The sequence below is a fragment of the Xiphophorus hellerii genome, chromosome 6 (assembly GCF_003331165.1).
Source record: "Xiphophorus hellerii strain 12219 chromosome 6, Xiphophorus_hellerii-4.1, whole genome shotgun sequence".
NCBI lineage: Eukaryota > Metazoa > Chordata > Actinopteri > Cyprinodontiformes > Poeciliidae > Xiphophorus > Xiphophorus hellerii.
In genome coordinates this window covers 14,194,346-14,210,896 of record NC_045677.1, presented here as the reverse complement: position 1 = coordinate 14,210,896, position 16,551 = coordinate 14,194,346, and the positions used below count along the sequence as shown (strand labels likewise).

General features: G+C 37.5%; 1 protein-coding gene across 2 annotated transcripts in view; it reads left to right on the top strand.

Annotated features, from left to right (window-relative positions):
• gpc5c (glypican 5c) overlaps positions 1-16,551 on the top strand; it is a 96,666-nt gene that overhangs the window by 48,518 nt on the left and 31,597 nt on the right. For both annotated transcript variants that reach the window (XM_032566229.1, XM_032566228.1), the window contains one exon: positions 15,618-15,738. In XM_032566229.1, coding sequence (XP_032422120.1) covers positions 15,618-15,738 — 121 coding nt within the window. The remainder of the gene's footprint in view (positions 1-15,617; positions 15,739-16,551) is intronic.

The following is a 16,551-nucleotide window of genomic DNA, read 5'->3' as shown; positions in this document are numbered from 1 at the left end:
ACACAAATTAGCAAGTGATTTTTTTTCTTTTTCTTTCTTAATGTTTGTGTATAATGTGAGACGGATGTTTAGAGTAATTTGACACTTCAACCATGGAGAATTTTAAGTTATTCTAAGATTGCTCTGTACATTCTGGTGTGTTGCACATATGTGATCTTCAGAACGAATGAAAAAAGTAATAACTCAGCACTCCTCTTTGGGGTTGAGTCCAAAGACTTGAGATTAAGACAAAGAGATGGTCCACAGACAATACAGCAATGCAAGTGCTTCTGAATGCCTTGCATTTTTATAAGGTTATGACAGTCCATTTGTTTATCATTTCGACATCTGGAATCTATTCCGCTCATTGTGAGGAGAAGCAGGAAGAACGGTACACCGGGCAAAGTCTTCACCCCTCACACTCCACTCCCTTCTGTTCTGTCAAGTCATACATTTTGTCTCCCCCGGCTTTTCTATCAGTCTCCTGGGTTGAAAGGAGCTTAGTTAAAAAATTTGAAAATTCATCAAAATGGCTTGCATAAGTTGAAAGGATAATAAATTTGTGTATATTTGTGGGAGAAAAAACATTTAACACTCAAAACTTTAAGAGGGTTTTTCTTGTATTTAGAAACATTAAATGTCTGCTCGGTCAGATAGGTCAGATGGGTACTTGAGCAAAAAAAAAAAAGAAAACACTGAATTGGAACAAGGAGCAGCTGACATGATATATCACATTTTAGGACTGAAGAAAACCCCTTCTTGTTTAATTTTATGATTAACCTCTTCAGTATTTTTCATCTGTCCTTTCTGAATTTCTCCTAGACTTGTTTTTGGATTAGAGTTTGTGGCCGGTTCCTTTCCCATAACCCTGCACAAGAGTTTAGGGCCTCAATTTGACCCTCTAAATTGAACTCTTGGACTGTGTGGTTGGGTGTGCGTGCATGTGCCGGGGTGTGCGGGGGCGTGTTTGTCTGTGTAATTGAAGAAAGGGGAAAATAGCAGTGATCACATTTCAGTCTTTGACTTATTTATTTTCAGTGCTAACATGTTTGGACTGTGAGTTTGGATTTATGACATTTATAAACGGTAAAAACATTATTGCAGAAGTTGTGTTTGTGTTGTTGATGTGCAACGTGCCCCATTATGCACTCCTTTGCAAATGTGTTACTTGTCACGTTTCTCTCAGTAATGAGTGTTTTGTGTATTTCAGTTTCCCCGTGTTTATGCCTCTCTGCACATTTTTGTGAGGTTGCCTTCTAGCTCGTTTTATTCTCATCATCTCATTTGTGCAAGCAAAAGGTTTCCAGCTTCTCCTATAATGTTGTGTCCTTAGACGGTGGAGTGGGTTGACCTCATATAATTAAAGTGCCACAATAGACTGGCATGTTTTATGACAGCAGTTTATATTGGACAAGGTAAACTTGACTCACCAATCGCTGCCCAGTGGAAAGACATCAAACTCAAATTGGAAGAGGAGGATGGGAAGTGGAGCAATTGGGAACAGGAGGGATAATAAAAGTGTCAATCAAACAAGAAAAGCTGATTTAAAATCTGGAATAGATGAGAGATGTATGACTGCGGTAGGGGGAAGAAGTAGTTTTAAAAGAGTTATCTTTGTGGCTTTATGTCTCTATGATCCTATTTCAAGTCTTTTAGCTTTTGGTGGCCAGCCAGTGGTAGTCTGTATATCAATGTTCTCTGTGTATGTGTGAGAGGTGTGTGTTAGCCTTCTAAACATTTCTGTTCACCCCTACACAAATTCTGAAGCATTCTGTCAATAAACTAAGAGTACTCTTCCAAATGCGCCCCACTTAATGTCAGTTGCTGATAATGTGCAGAGTTTTAAGCTAAAATGTCAGTGGATGAAAATATTTGATGAACCACCACAGCTATGTGGTGAAGTGATTGCTGGTTCTTGGCATACACTCTATGGTGCTTGTCATGAATAAAAACTGTCTCTGCATGTCTGGTCTCTTAATTGATGTTTTAAGTGTTTCAGTTTGTTCACTAGCTCTACATCTATGTATCATAAAATGATACTGTAATCATTACTTTTAAAAAAAACATGACGGTCATTGCATCTCTATAAGTAAAAAAATGCCCTTTGTCCAAAGGGTATTTTGCCTTGAGAGCAATTTGCATCTTCAACTCTTGTCAAATAATGTTAACATACAGTTGGCTTTTTGTTGAGCAAAGTAAACATCTAAATAACTAGATGTTTTGATGTCCAGATCTAGATCTCTTATTTTTGACCTACTTTTAAATATCTATGACAATTTCTTGGCTCTGCCCATAATCTCCGTGCAAAGTACATCAGTATCTGCCTTAAAGACTGAGTTCTTGTGATGTATCTCAAGATTATCAGTGGCATACATTTGACCGCCGTTTTGAAAATTTTCTGGAGGCAATCTTGTTCTGCAGAAGCCTGGTAAAGAACTATTCATTGGATTCAGGGGTGTTGAACCAGGGAAACATTCAAAGTATGCAGGACACCGACCTTCAGATCTGACTTTGTACAGACACTCACACAGAGTGAACACTTGTAATTTACAAATCTCTGCACCGACTTTATTTTAGGAGCCTGCGTTCCTTTTCTTGATGGATACAGTGAATGAAAATGAGTTGTGATTTAGAGTTGACAGATTTTTGACCCAAAAGCTGTTGAATATTGAGGGATGCAGTGTTTACATATACTTTGGAATTTGAGGCCAATGGTGAGCTCGGGCCAAGGTTCTTGTGTGCTTTTAGTGTATAAATGTGCATATAAGGTTAAACTTTCACCGTGTGGTATTTATCAATAAAGTGAGAATCTTAACAGGCGGGTGGTTAGGGTCAAGCTGAAGTTTTAAGTTCAAGTCCAAGTTTTTACACAACCCACAGGAAAAAGAATGTGAGTTTTAAAACGAAAATGAATGACAGGCATGGGAGGGGAGAAGAAAAGCCAACAACTCAACTTCTGTCAAAATAACAAAAAGTACAGTGCTACTGTGTAGGCAGTTATATGTGTGCGGGTGTATGTGTGTGTGGGATCTGTGTTTAACGTGTGGACTTGGTAACCTGAAACCACAGGGAAAACGTTCCTTGAATTCCGGGTGGGTTTTGGTATCATGCCTTGCTTAATGGAGCCCCCCTGAGTGGTGCTGGGAATGCTGCCTCTGCTAAGGGTGCAAAATGAAGAGAAAGTTCTGCCATATTTTCATTCATTCATGCATAGTTGACCTGCAGCCAAACAGAGAAATATAATAAAGATACGGAACAATCCGGTTCTACAATTGCTATTGTTCCTTAATCAAACAACGGTACTCCAAGCCAAATTAAAGCGTCACAGTAAAAACTTAGCAAACCAACAGCCTAAATAGTCTGTACATTGTGAGAAATAGTTAATATTTTCATAATTAAAGCCAGTGTTGTCTGGTTGTGCGTAAGTTATTACACATACAAGCTCTAAATTTCTACTGGATTTGATTCAAACATGGCTGCCAGATTCTACTAAGCTCTGTAGGTGTGGAGTTTTAGAAAAGAAGCACCTTCATTTATTTCTGCTATGGCTCAATTTTTGGCCCATCTTTCAGGTCTTGGTCCAAACAGTTTTGCCATGCAATCATCATTAACTTTGTTACCAAGTAAAAAAAGATAAACATTCCGCAGTTTGCAAATGTTTGGAACATGGGTAAACTAACACTGTAACACAATATGCAGGCAAAGCAAGAGAATAGTCTGTTCTATCTAAAGTATGATGACATGAAAACATGAATGCAGCTTTATAATCTAAAAATTTGAATATGTGTTCCCAGATGAGGCTCATTTGCCAGCTTAAAAGTTCATTTCAAAAATAGCAACTATTTGAAATTAATAGTAAATATTAAAAATATCTTTCATACAGTCCACCTTTCTGTACCTACATTTTTTATTGGTCTAATGTACTATTTTACTCTTAAATACTGCGTTTTAATTATCTGTAAGAGGAAAATTATTATAATTAATAGAAATAAAGCCCTAAAAGCATCTGTCTGTGTCTAATTCATCCCTCTATCTCTATAATGTTTTTCACTTCATTGAGAGTCACTTGTACATCTTCATCCCTCGGGGGGCATCACACAAGGCACTTGAGCAGAGTTCCTTAGGGTATGTCTATTTGTAGTTTTCTTCTTTAAAGAAATGTTATTAATGAAATGCCATGTTTTCACGAACAAAGAATAGATTCCAGAAATATCCAATATAAGAACAGTAAACATAAGAGAACATGGGTTGTGAAGAAAATCATAAACAAAGATCTTCTATGATCAATTCGAGCCAAGTTTTCCAAAATCTGTATGGTCCAGTTGACGTATTCTATTAAAATGATGACCTGCAGAGCTGTTGCATTTCTTGTTAAAATCATCACCAGGCAGACTTGTGATGAGCCTAATTTTACCAGTTAGTCCCATAGCAACGCAGCCCATAACAATACAATCATTCCAGTCAACATCAGAGGGAAGAAGTAGGAACAATTTCCTTTGATCAGCCCTCAGAAAAAGTTGTTATTCAGGTGAAGTACTGTGGGACTTCAGACTGTATGCTTTGTCACTATGCACGCAAACAGTGCAACTTTTTAAGGTTATCCAAGTCAAATAGGTTTACTTAATTTATAAGTAGTGAATCTGATCCAATCAGATAAAAAATTTCAGTCACGAAAAGTTTTAAAGTCCTAAGATTGAACCTGTAGGATCCCATATGCATAATTGAGATCCCTATTTTTTTTTTCTTCTTTTCTCCCACATTGATGTTTACTAGCATCAGCTAAATCCTTATGTCAGAGTAAATTTGAAAAAGTCCAAGTTAGGGAGTAACACAAAATACTGATATCTAAAAACCAAGATATCAGTTTTTATATCTGATATATTGGTTCAGATATCAGATATAATTTGTATCTGATGAAGGCAGATAAAAATTATCATCTGCCTTCATCTTTCTTAGTGATGTGTTGTTTAAGAAAGGTTACTCATGAAAGAAATTGAAATCATTGATTAGACAAGTTATATTGTATATATCGTAATAAATTACTCAATTGGTGAAGAACCAATTGCCTCAAACTGGAATTTTCAAATTCATCTCATTGGCTGCCTTATGGTCATGTGTACAATTTTCCAACCTGTTTTTGATTGACAGATATGCCTGCTCATGGCAAGCACGATAGCTATGACTGGGATTTCCGCCAAGAAGGCCATTTTGTCCACGTGTTTATCAATCCTACCATCTGCTTGCCTTCATTTGCATAACAACTTTTGTCCTTCTTCTCTTTACCTTCTCTCTCTTCTCCACTTTGACTTCAGGTTTGTAGTACATCATGCGATATATGTTATTCTGGTGTAGGGTAGCTGCAGTTAAAGCAGACTCCTAATCCATCTCTATGAAATGTGCTCTCAAATGTTCATCTCATTGAGTGTCAGGGGACCATCTGTGGTTATGTGTCTGTAAAGTCATTTCCCTTATGCATGATAAGTGTGCTCTGGTGTGTCTTGTGAATTTGTCTGCATGAGTTCATGGTAAAGGACAAGTGTGAGAAGTACTTCCATGTACCCCCACCTCCTTGCAGCAGAAGACCATGAACTCTAGTTCCCTCACTCAACACCCTTGCAGAACCTCCGTCCTATGTATGTGGGTTGAATAAACATATAAACTAGAATACACTGTGCTCTGACCTTAAAACAGGTCAACCTGTTTTGACTACTTTTTGCCAGTTTACTATAAAAAATAATGTCAACATATAGCATTAGCTCATGTTATTTTGATCAGTTAAACATAAGCAGACAAGCAAACAGGTGGTTACACCACACCAGGAGATCACAGTCCACTCCACCCGGCTGTGCTCTCGGGCATAGTTAACTCTGCTGGCTTTGCCCCTGCCTGCCCTTGTCTGCCGTCCAAACACCAACTGTCCCTGTGTCTCCCCCCAGACCTCTAACCTCAGTTATCCGTGCCCTTCTCGGCATGTAGGCATGTGGCTTGAGGAGAGATTCAGTTTTAAGGTTTAATATCTGTTTCTCTTCCAGTCTTCCTTCAATCCTTCCTTCTTTCCTTCTTCCCTTCCTTCCTTCTTTCTTTCCATCTAACCTATATCCAGCAGTTTTTATGTTCACCCATATTGCCACTTAGTGGCAGTATTTTATCACTGCAATAGGTATTTCATAACCAATTTAAAGAAGTCACAAACTTTATAATCAAATGCAAAGAATATTTTGATTTAGACCAACAACTATAGTTAGCAGTGGTGTTGGTTCAGTATTTCACAGGGAAAAAAACAACAATGAATGCCTATTTTTCAGTCCATCCATCCATCCATCCATCCATTCATTCTACTTGCAGGCCAGAAGATGGATCCTCCCCATCTTCTCCATGGGGTTTTGGGTCTGCTCCCAGAAAGGTGTGGCCAGAAAATCTGAATAATTAAGATACAAAACAGAATGGGGTAAAAAAAAAAGATTAGAAAGAAAACTATTTAATGATAATTGCATTCATTCTCACAAAACGATCTGAAGTTGAAAATAAATTAATAGTAACTGGATCAATAAATATGGCTCAGATCAAGCACAACTCCTAAAAAAGATTAGGTTAATGTTTTTGTCTAAATGGATGGAAGTGTTATTACTAGTCTCTTTTTCAAATAAGTCACTATTTATGACAAAATCTATCTCAGTTTATATCAGTTTTTATAAGTGCATGCATTGGGTTTTACATGTGTGTTCCTTAAATCTAATAGTTTAGCTATTTTCTTTAGAAGTCTATGTGGTCTGCTGTCTCAGACTGCAGCATGTCTGCTGGTACATTAATGCAGGCGACACAGAGGTGGGGAGAAGTTACACCCAGCCACAAACACGGTTAGGGCAGCCAGGCCTGGAAAAGTCCTCAAAGCAAACCACGGACCAATTACAGTTTTAATCGATCTCATTTCCATCACAGACTATTAGAGCTTTAAACATGCTCTGGCCATATTTTATGTTTCCACCACTCTGCCACTAACACTACAGGAACATGTTTACAAATTTCTTTTTATAATTTGTTTAACTTTCATGTCCCCAGTGAGTCATAAATTTGTAGTTGCGGGAAGGGAGAATGGTTGGTTCCCTCACTTAGCTGCAAATAAAACTTGTCAGTTTAAATGTCTTTGGTTTAGATTTGATTTTCAATGTCCATGGAGCAACAATTCACAACTGAGAAAACGGTCCTTTATCCGTCAACAGACAATAATTTGTTTTATTCAGATGAAAACTATGAAAAGATAGTTTTATATTTCACTTGAATATTAGTGTTTAAGGTACGTAATAAAAGGCTGGAATGACAGCTTTGCATCCTCTGGGAAAACACTATGCCATTGTTCAGCAGGTTATTGTGATTATTACAGTAAAATGAAATATGTTACAGTTGCGTAAACTATCTTTTTCAAGCGATCTTGCTTTAATTTTAACCATTGTTTTTAAATAATGAATACAGCATACTTTTAATTCATAGCACTCACCACATGGAGGCAGTATAACCACAGTTTTTCTTAGACTAACACCTCTATCAGTGTTAACAGTGTTGTAGCTATGACTGACTAAATGACCAGAGGTTTAACATATTCACTATAAACTGCCAGACAACAAAACCTAGTCCTTTTAGTACATCTTATTTATTGGCAAAGAGATGTGCTTAACAGACAGAGTTCAGTATGTCATAATGAAGTTTATAAATCATATGGGGAGAAAACTATAGAGTATTTAAAATCATTTGCAGTTCTCACATAAAAGGGACTCTGAGTGAGTCTTCCTTCTCCACTCTATGAATATTGTTTTTTCAGTGACTGATCATCTTGTCTATGAGCAGCTAATATAGATGGTAAGACATAGGTAGGTAGGCCAGCTTCCTTACAAAAACCGCAGAAAAATCTCTTAATTAGACATTCATAGCTACTCAAACATAAACCACAGCTTAAATAACCAGTCATACCACTATCTTTTAGGTGACAGTGTTTATACTGCATATATCAGGATGGTTGCCCACTTGAAAGAGACTGCACAAGCAAAAATAAAGTAAATGAAAACTTACTTGGGAGGTAACTGACAGTTAACTTTTCTTATAGCCCCACTCAGAAAGATTTGAATTAGATGAGCTGTGTATGCCCAGAGATATATTCCTTTAACCAGCCTCTTGGTAATATGACATTCTTACAAACATTTAGAAGTGAGAGAAACAGGAGTATGAGAAAAGAAAGAAGCATGAATGTATATATATATTTTTTTGCTAAGAGCAAGTCACTATGTGGCAAATTAATTTGCCACTTTGCAGTTGCTGCAACTGTTAGATAAATCGATACATGTTCATTAGCCTGGAGTACTGAAGAAATGAGACATGCTCTGTTGAATGCAGGCTTGTAATGGGCTAATGATGAGCCAGGCTAAATATTGTCTCACCTTGCCTGCAGATATTCATGGGAAAAAGAATAGATCTAATGATACCAAACACCTCTCCGGAACAAGCTAATCATAACACATGGTGCTAGCAGGATGTGGATAGCTGTAAATATGTGCACATATTTTGAAATGTCTAGCTACATGTTTAATTAGTTCCCTTTTACTTTTCAGACTCAGTGGGTTCACTGTGGCTCAGTTTTTGTTCCAGCTTTCCAAATATCTGGGTTTGGCCCAGGTCACAGTGGTCTTCAGCACATTCCAAGGAAGGACAAGACAAGGGCTAAATTAAAAACAAAAAAAATTTTGTTTGGATAACCTACACCAGGGCTTGTGTGTTTCCACAAGCAATGGCTAGGGGATATAATAAATATTATCTGTTAGGATTTCTGGATGCAGGATGTGTGACCTTGGTCACCAGCAGATCCTTCAAACTTTCCCCTGGAAGTCTGTCTGTAATCTGTTTTTTTCCTTAACCAATTTTGCCATAAGTTCACTGGACAGCTCATCTTTGAAGACCATTTCATTTTGCTATTAGATGTAGGCCACATCACCACAAGACCATGGTCTGCTGTAGAGGAAGGGACTGGGGTCAGCTTTCATTTCCATCTACCAAGAAAACACACCCAGCCAACAACTACCACAGCCCATGGCTGACTGTCAAGGAAACAGAGACAGACAACCATTCACAATGCCTTTTTACAACACATAGAACTCTGTTCATGTAAAATTAAAGGATGAACTTGTACACTATTTCACATAAGTACTGTATTTATTCCCCTAAAACTGTTTCACATTGTACAATGATAATCTTGAATGCAGTTTTGTGATAGAGTAGTTTTCAAGAGTAGTTTTCCTTAATCTTATTTTTAAGATTAAGGAAAATTAACAATGCTTTTAAGATTATTTTTGAAATAAAAATCTGAACAACATTAGTGCAAGAAACCTGTTAGAGGCTGGTAAACATTTGCAACAGAAACAATAGTCGGAGTATAAACCTAAAACTTGAAAATGACTCTTTACAGATACTCCCATGCTGTCTGAATAATCATCAACTATTTTGCATACCAGAACTGGTAAAAAAAAAAAAAGTCACCTTCTTAAACTGCAAATACAGAGACAAATTACCCAGAAAGATTTGTAGCTATTCTTACAACCAACAGTATTTTGCAAAGCATTAGCTCGCAGGGTCTCAAAAATAAATGGATGCCACTATTTGGAGATTTTTATTTAGAAAAAAAAGAATGTTTGCAAACCATCTGTCACTTTCCTTCTATTTCACAATTATGGGCTATTTGTGATACTCTCCTATATGGCTTTAAATAAGAGTTCCTTGAAGTTTGCATCTGTATTGTGTCAAAATATGAAAACGGTCTTGTGGTATAAAAAAATTAGCAAAGCATTTTACATGATGCATTACATAAAATCTGACATAAATGATTGACCATGTAAATTAAAATATTACATAGTGAGACTAATGGATGCAAGCCCTCCCTCCAACACCCCATTGCCAGTCCCTGTGCAAAAGTAAATGTTTAAGGAAATCAGGAAGTACCTGACTTGACCTAATAAAAGGCCAGGCTCAGGCAATTGATGGCTTTAAAATCATCTAGAAAGCAGAGCATGAAAGGGAGCATTTTGTAAGCACAGTTACAGCTTTTATTGCACTGCTGAGACCACACTTTTATTGTGTGTGAGACATTAGTAATTTGAGCTGTAAGACCTTAAGCCATATAGCTGTTGCAGTGCAACCATTCAATAAAACAGCCTGGTGTTGGTCAAATCAACCTGGGAACCCTTTTGAAGGAGTAAACCCAACCCTACCACAAAACCTTAATCACCCATATCTCGTTGTGAAATACCTCAGATGGACACAGCACCAGCTCCGCACACATGATTTGCCTCAGGTATAGTTCAGGAAGTTAACATTAAAGGTCCGCTGATGTAAACATCATGAACAAATATGCATGCTCTTGACTAAAATGATGCAACCTGGAGTTGAGAGTTAAAAAAAACAACCTTTCAATTGTTCAACAACCAACATTAAATGATTTGTAAAAAATAATATTCATAGAGTCAATATAAACACAGTGTAGCTATATTTATATAGCTTTGATGGTTATGTTATCTCTGGATGTTAAAATATTTGCTCCTTTATATTTATAAACTTATATATAAATATATTGCAAAAGACCAAAAAAAAAACAGACATCTATCAAAACAATGTTTATCCAGGGAGTTAAAAATCAAAACGTTTTGAAGCCACTTGAAATACTTGGAATTCTAGGTTTCCTTAAAAGAAACAGGATTGTCTGAGCTATAGATGAATTATTACAAATGACAAGATTTCTGAGTTTTGAGTTTCTCACCATAGCCTGATTAGTCATGCAGACACACCCCATCATAAGAAGGGGTTTGTCAGAATGAAATCATCAAAACAAATTCCAAGCAACCTCTATACAGGAAAGATTATATCGCTAAATTCTGCAGCTATCATTTCCGATGACATTTGTTGCCAAGATGTCTTCTTTTCCTGTACTAATCTTCATATTTCTAACTCTGCTTGACTCTTCCCACACATCTGAGCAATCACATCATGAAACACATGACAGGAGGCTCTCTGGACTTCCAGCCAAGACCACAGAATCACATGGCAGCCTTAACTTACCTATTAAATAGATTAACTTAAGGTTCCCTAAAGTTCAGCAAAGCAGAGGTTTTGTTGATACTAATCAGTTGGAAGAGAAGACCAAACATTTATCAAAATAATTTTGTTTTTGACAATATAGGGCAAGAAGACTTTTAAACCTGAGAAGTTGAAATCAGAAGTTGTTGGGAATAAAAAGTTAAAAGAATTAAATTGATTGTGTATGGCCTGTAACCATTCATCTTACACATAGCATGCCAAAGACAAGGCCAGCTTAAAAGAGGTGATAAAGTCAGTAAAGAAAAAAAATGATACTTTGAACTGCCAACCAAAGGGTTGACTTAGAGAGATCATCTAGGAGCTAAAATAAAAGTAGTGGAGTGCAGGATGGGTGAGAGAAAAAGAGCAGTGAATAAAAAGGAGACTGCTTAAGCTTAACTGCCCTGCAGATGACCCCTTCATTTTTGCTTGCAGTTTCTTCTTGCACATTTTGTGATCCAAGTATTTCCTCTTTAATATTGGTGTCTTTGAAGTATAGCATGCTATATTGCTTACTGCCAGGAGTTCAGACAGCTTCAATAAGAGCAACCAAAATGTTCTCTTTTCTTTTTTTTTTTCTTTTTAGCTTGATGTTTGAAATATTTATTTTTCATGAGAGCAAATATTAAATTTTAGAGGTTATGGCAGGTTTCATTGCCATGTGTACTTGTTTATGGGGCACAGCACTCCGGCAGAGTGTTTGTATCTGTTTAGACATATTTATATTCATTGTAATTGGCAGCATGTTCTCATAGGTTATGTTGATTAAATGTTTGTAAAGTGGCTTTCACCAGTTCCTTTAGTGTTTGTACTACAGCGAAAGGCTTCTAGGCTCACAGTGTGTGAGAACAGTCTGGCCTTTCAGAACAAAACCTCTCGTTCAGACTATTTCAACATGTCCAAGCCCAGCTCGTAAAGTTAGCTGGCTACAGGCATCCACTAGACCCCTCCCTTGCTTTCCCTGCTGAACTCACTTGTGACTTCAGGCTTTCCTCTTAAAAGGGCAGGAAGAAATACCGGTATTGCAGCTTTTCCAGGGTTCCATGGTTTTAATGATGTAGATGGCAACACTTACTAAATATATGTTGTTCTTTATTAAGCACCATACACAAAATTATGTTGTAATTATAACAATTCTAATAATAATAATTTTTCTCTATGTTTTAATACCTGACTTTATTACCAAAGTGAATGACACAATTTTAACACCAGCTTGTGAAAATCTGCGGTCAGGAAAGTTGACTGCAGACTTAAATAAACAACAGCATGAAAAGCTTCTCACATGTAAATAGCAGTTACTGCACCAGATGCTTTCATGCTGCCATATAACTACCATTGGAAATTACACATATAAAATCACGCATAACTAGCTTCACTTACAGACCTGTGATTGACTATCAATAAGTGTTGTTATGACAAAAAAATGAGATGTTTACTACCAGTTACCTTTGTGCAGATGAACGTGGTAGTTGCCTTCCATCGCAGTTTCTTTCAACTGGACATGAGGTCGGCTGCAGGTATTGATCCATTTCTTGCGTTATTCCAGACTCCATTTGAATTTTGGAAATGTAATAAATTGTATACCGCCCCCTCTGGGTAACGGCTGTCAGGATTTCATGTCTCCCACTGATAATGATGGACCATAATTTCTTATTATTTTTCCTCGAAATCTCTATGATCGCAGGGCTTTAACGATGATGAACACAGATATTCTGACTATCTGTACTATCCAACAATCCGTCTTACCTTGTGACCATGGACCTTACCAAGCTCCGCCCACAACCGACCCACGTGACCGCAAGTCTCACAAACAAAGCCTCGTGGCGCGTTGTTTCTATGTAAACATGACTCGATTAGTGCATCATTTCTACTGGATTTTCACAATATATTAGCTACTACAATGGACAGAGGAACTAACAAGTTCATGTCATCTTTTTTGGATGAGATCAAGGTGTTTGAGCCACGCGATGCCTCCAACATTGTTTATGTCACAGCAAAATGCTTTCGCTCGATGAGCAAAACGGCAGATCCACACACCCTCTACATCAGGGGTACCCAAACTTTTTGAGACCAAGATCTACTTTTTCTCTCACCAGCCGGCTGAGATTTACCTCATGACACAAAGACATAAGTCAATTAAACTCTATTGACTTATTTTATATGCGAATATAAGTCAGTTATAGCAGAAATATTAAATTGACCAAAAACCGAATGCAGTTTCTTCCTCAGTGAGACTCTGTCACTGGGAGCAAGTTACTGGTTTCTCAGTCACAAGCTGGTTGCAAACCTGAGACCAGCAGGTGTCAGTCAGTTATGGTAGATCTGAAATTTGATTTTACTTACCACCATGCCTGACAGCTGGAACAGTGCTCTCAGGTTTAAAAGCATCACTTAGATTTCTGAAAAATTTTTCCTTATTACTGTGGTCAAATTACATCTAAACGTAAAGTAATTGTCCAGAATGTGTTTTACTTGACACTTTTACTTGGAGCTGGAGTGTCTGCCTTGGCTGACTCTCTGTCTAGTTTGATGTAAAACTTGATGTAAAACTTCCTTCACATTGGTGTTCACATTGCGACTTCCAGTTCACAGTGGGTCTGTCTATTCATTAGGTGTTCCTCAACAACCTAACCAACACGAAAGCATGTTCCAACAGGAAAACAATAACAAACACAGATCCAATCTGGTTTTAGGATGGATGAAGTAGAGTGACATCATTGCTACAACTCACAATCTCTATAAACCATGTTTAAATACATCTACTTTTTTTTTAACCAAAGCCATAACTCTATGAAAAGTATACATGAAAACATTCAGAATCAGGATAATGAGGTGCAAGTTCGCTTTGCTGTCTCCCCACTGCACTTTGAAGATGAATATTTGATTTTGATTTCTGCTTCAAACACAAAAAGCATTCCTGCAGGCCTTTAAAAGATCAAGAGAGTTCAGTTAGAAGTTGAAAACAGGGAGCGGAGGTCACTGCTACTGTGTGCTCTAAGCAGAGAGAAGATCCAGACAAAGCAGCCTTTAAGAGTGTGTGTTAATGGGGCATTCAGCGATGACTGTTACAGTTCCACCAAAAGGAGCCAAAGAGTCATGAGTCAAATGTTATACATGTGTAGGTAATCATTTGCAATGTTTGCTGACACTTAACATTTGACTCGAGGAGACAAATGAGCAGAATGTTGTTTTGTTAAAGTAAGGCAAAGTGTGTAAAGATTTAAGCATTTAATTGTTGCTGAAGTCTGATCTGTGCCATAAACCGCTGGATTATACTGTTTAGCACACTAAATTTGCCATCAAGTAATTATCCTGGGATATCCTGCGGCATCATTTGTCATGTCCCTTATGTGCTATCAAATATTACTCCAATGAAATGTGGTTAGCCTAACACTGTGCCAGACTCACCATGAAACATCTTTTTCTCTCTCTAATATCCAGTCTGATGTGATAATTTCCAGTACTGTCATCGCGAGCCAAGCCTAGAGACAGACATGCATACACTCCCAAACCCACAGATGTTCGACTTTACATTTTATTATTTTATTTGGTGGAGTGATGCTGGAAGTCTATTGATTGTTTCCATCCTGAAAAGATTTGGAGTTGGCAGCAATAAGAGCTTTAGCTGTTGTCAAAACAGAGATACGGTTATCTCTGTGTGTGTGGGTGGGGGTGTGCGTGTGTGTGTGTGCCTTGGGAGACTTGGAATTCAGCTTTCCAAACACACTAAAGTAAATCAAGCAATTCATTGAGGAATAAATAATAAAAAAAGAACAATGGGATGTAAAGTTAATGTGCAGCTTGACAGGGTTAAGAGGGGCGATTTTTATTGATCAGTAAAGTGCCATTTCAGCAAGTTGATAGAGCGCAGACCTCATCAACACATTGCTCAGATCACAGGCCACAAATTCTCAGGTTCAGCACTTTTATGATTTCCTCCACTCAAATTTGGATGAATACATAGACGTGTGAGTAAGCGCAACCACAAATGCATGTCATACCTATAAACATGTCTGTATAAACACACCAACTATAGCCATCCATAATCGCTTTATCACCGTAGCACTGCCGCTGGAAGCATCAATTAATTTAGTGTCAGTACCTATCAATCCCCTAAGATTCTTTTAAGTTCACAAATTAATAATATATATCAGTATATAAATCCCAAAATAATTCAGACAACATTACAAAGACATGCAAAGATAAAAATAAAGAGTACTATAGTAACATATAGGGAAGTTCATAAAGCAATGTGTTTGTTGCTGTTGTTTTGATCCCACTTTCTGTCTTATTTCTGTACTGGATTCATAGAGCATATTGCTGGAAATGCATGCAGAACACCAATCCATTCTGAAATGCAGAGCAATCCAGAGTAAGGGGAGTAATTTGCCCAAGCTTGTGCAGTTTTCCTCTTTTTAACAACATGCATCCCTTTAACTGATCCATTCATAAATAAGACATTGATTGAAGTTTAAAGTAAGTAAGCAATAATAATAACCTTGCTGATTTTATATTTCTTCCCCCAGCTATATCGGTATAATTGTCAGAAATGGTCTGCATGCCCAGAGGCAAAACCCAGAGGTCAAAGTTCGCAGCATGGATCCTACAATTGCTGAGTTCAAGAAAAGGCTGGAGCACTTCAACCAGGTAGGAGACCGTTGTCTTACCACTCAGATGTCTGTTAGTTGTCTTTTTACTCAAAAGTAAGCATGTGTGTTCCATCCTGGTAATACAAGGATTGACCTAGGGATGCCACAGAAGAATACAGATACTTTTACTAATTAAGCTTTATGTTGCTGAATAAATACGACTCTTTTCAGCATCAAGGGTTACCTATCATTACCAATAATATTAGCAATAAACAATTATGGAACCCATTTATCCTTGTTTTAAATACTTTTTAGATACATGTAACACAGGGAAATGCTGACCTACTGAATTATCTTTGTCATTTTCATTTGAATGACCGACTTGTTTCCTGAACAGACCAAAATCAAACATAAATGAAAAGGATTTTGAGGGAAAAGGAATCCCTGACAAAAAAGTGGGATTACTGTAGAAAAAAGGAAAGAGATGAGAGGGGAGAGCAAAAGGTCAGGAATGAGTGACAGATAGGCATAGATGACGTAAGCAGCTTCAAAGTGACACTGTTTGTCATGTAGATGGGGCTTAGAGCTGAAAAGGACCAAGAAGAAAAGGCCCATTTCAGAGCTTCCCTAGAGGCCATTTGAGGAGACAAACGGACAAGGATTTTGTTCCCCTTTGCCTGACTGCCCTTTTGTTGCCCTTGAAATTATGCCTACAAATAGTATCAGTCACTGCCCACTCTATATCTGTAGATCTCTCTTTCTTTTCCCTTATTCTACCCTGCCTATGTCTATTTGATTGTTCATGCTTCTAATACATCAAAGAAAACTTCTCTTGTGTGTTTTCATTTGTCTTTGTTTCTCCCTGTTACTG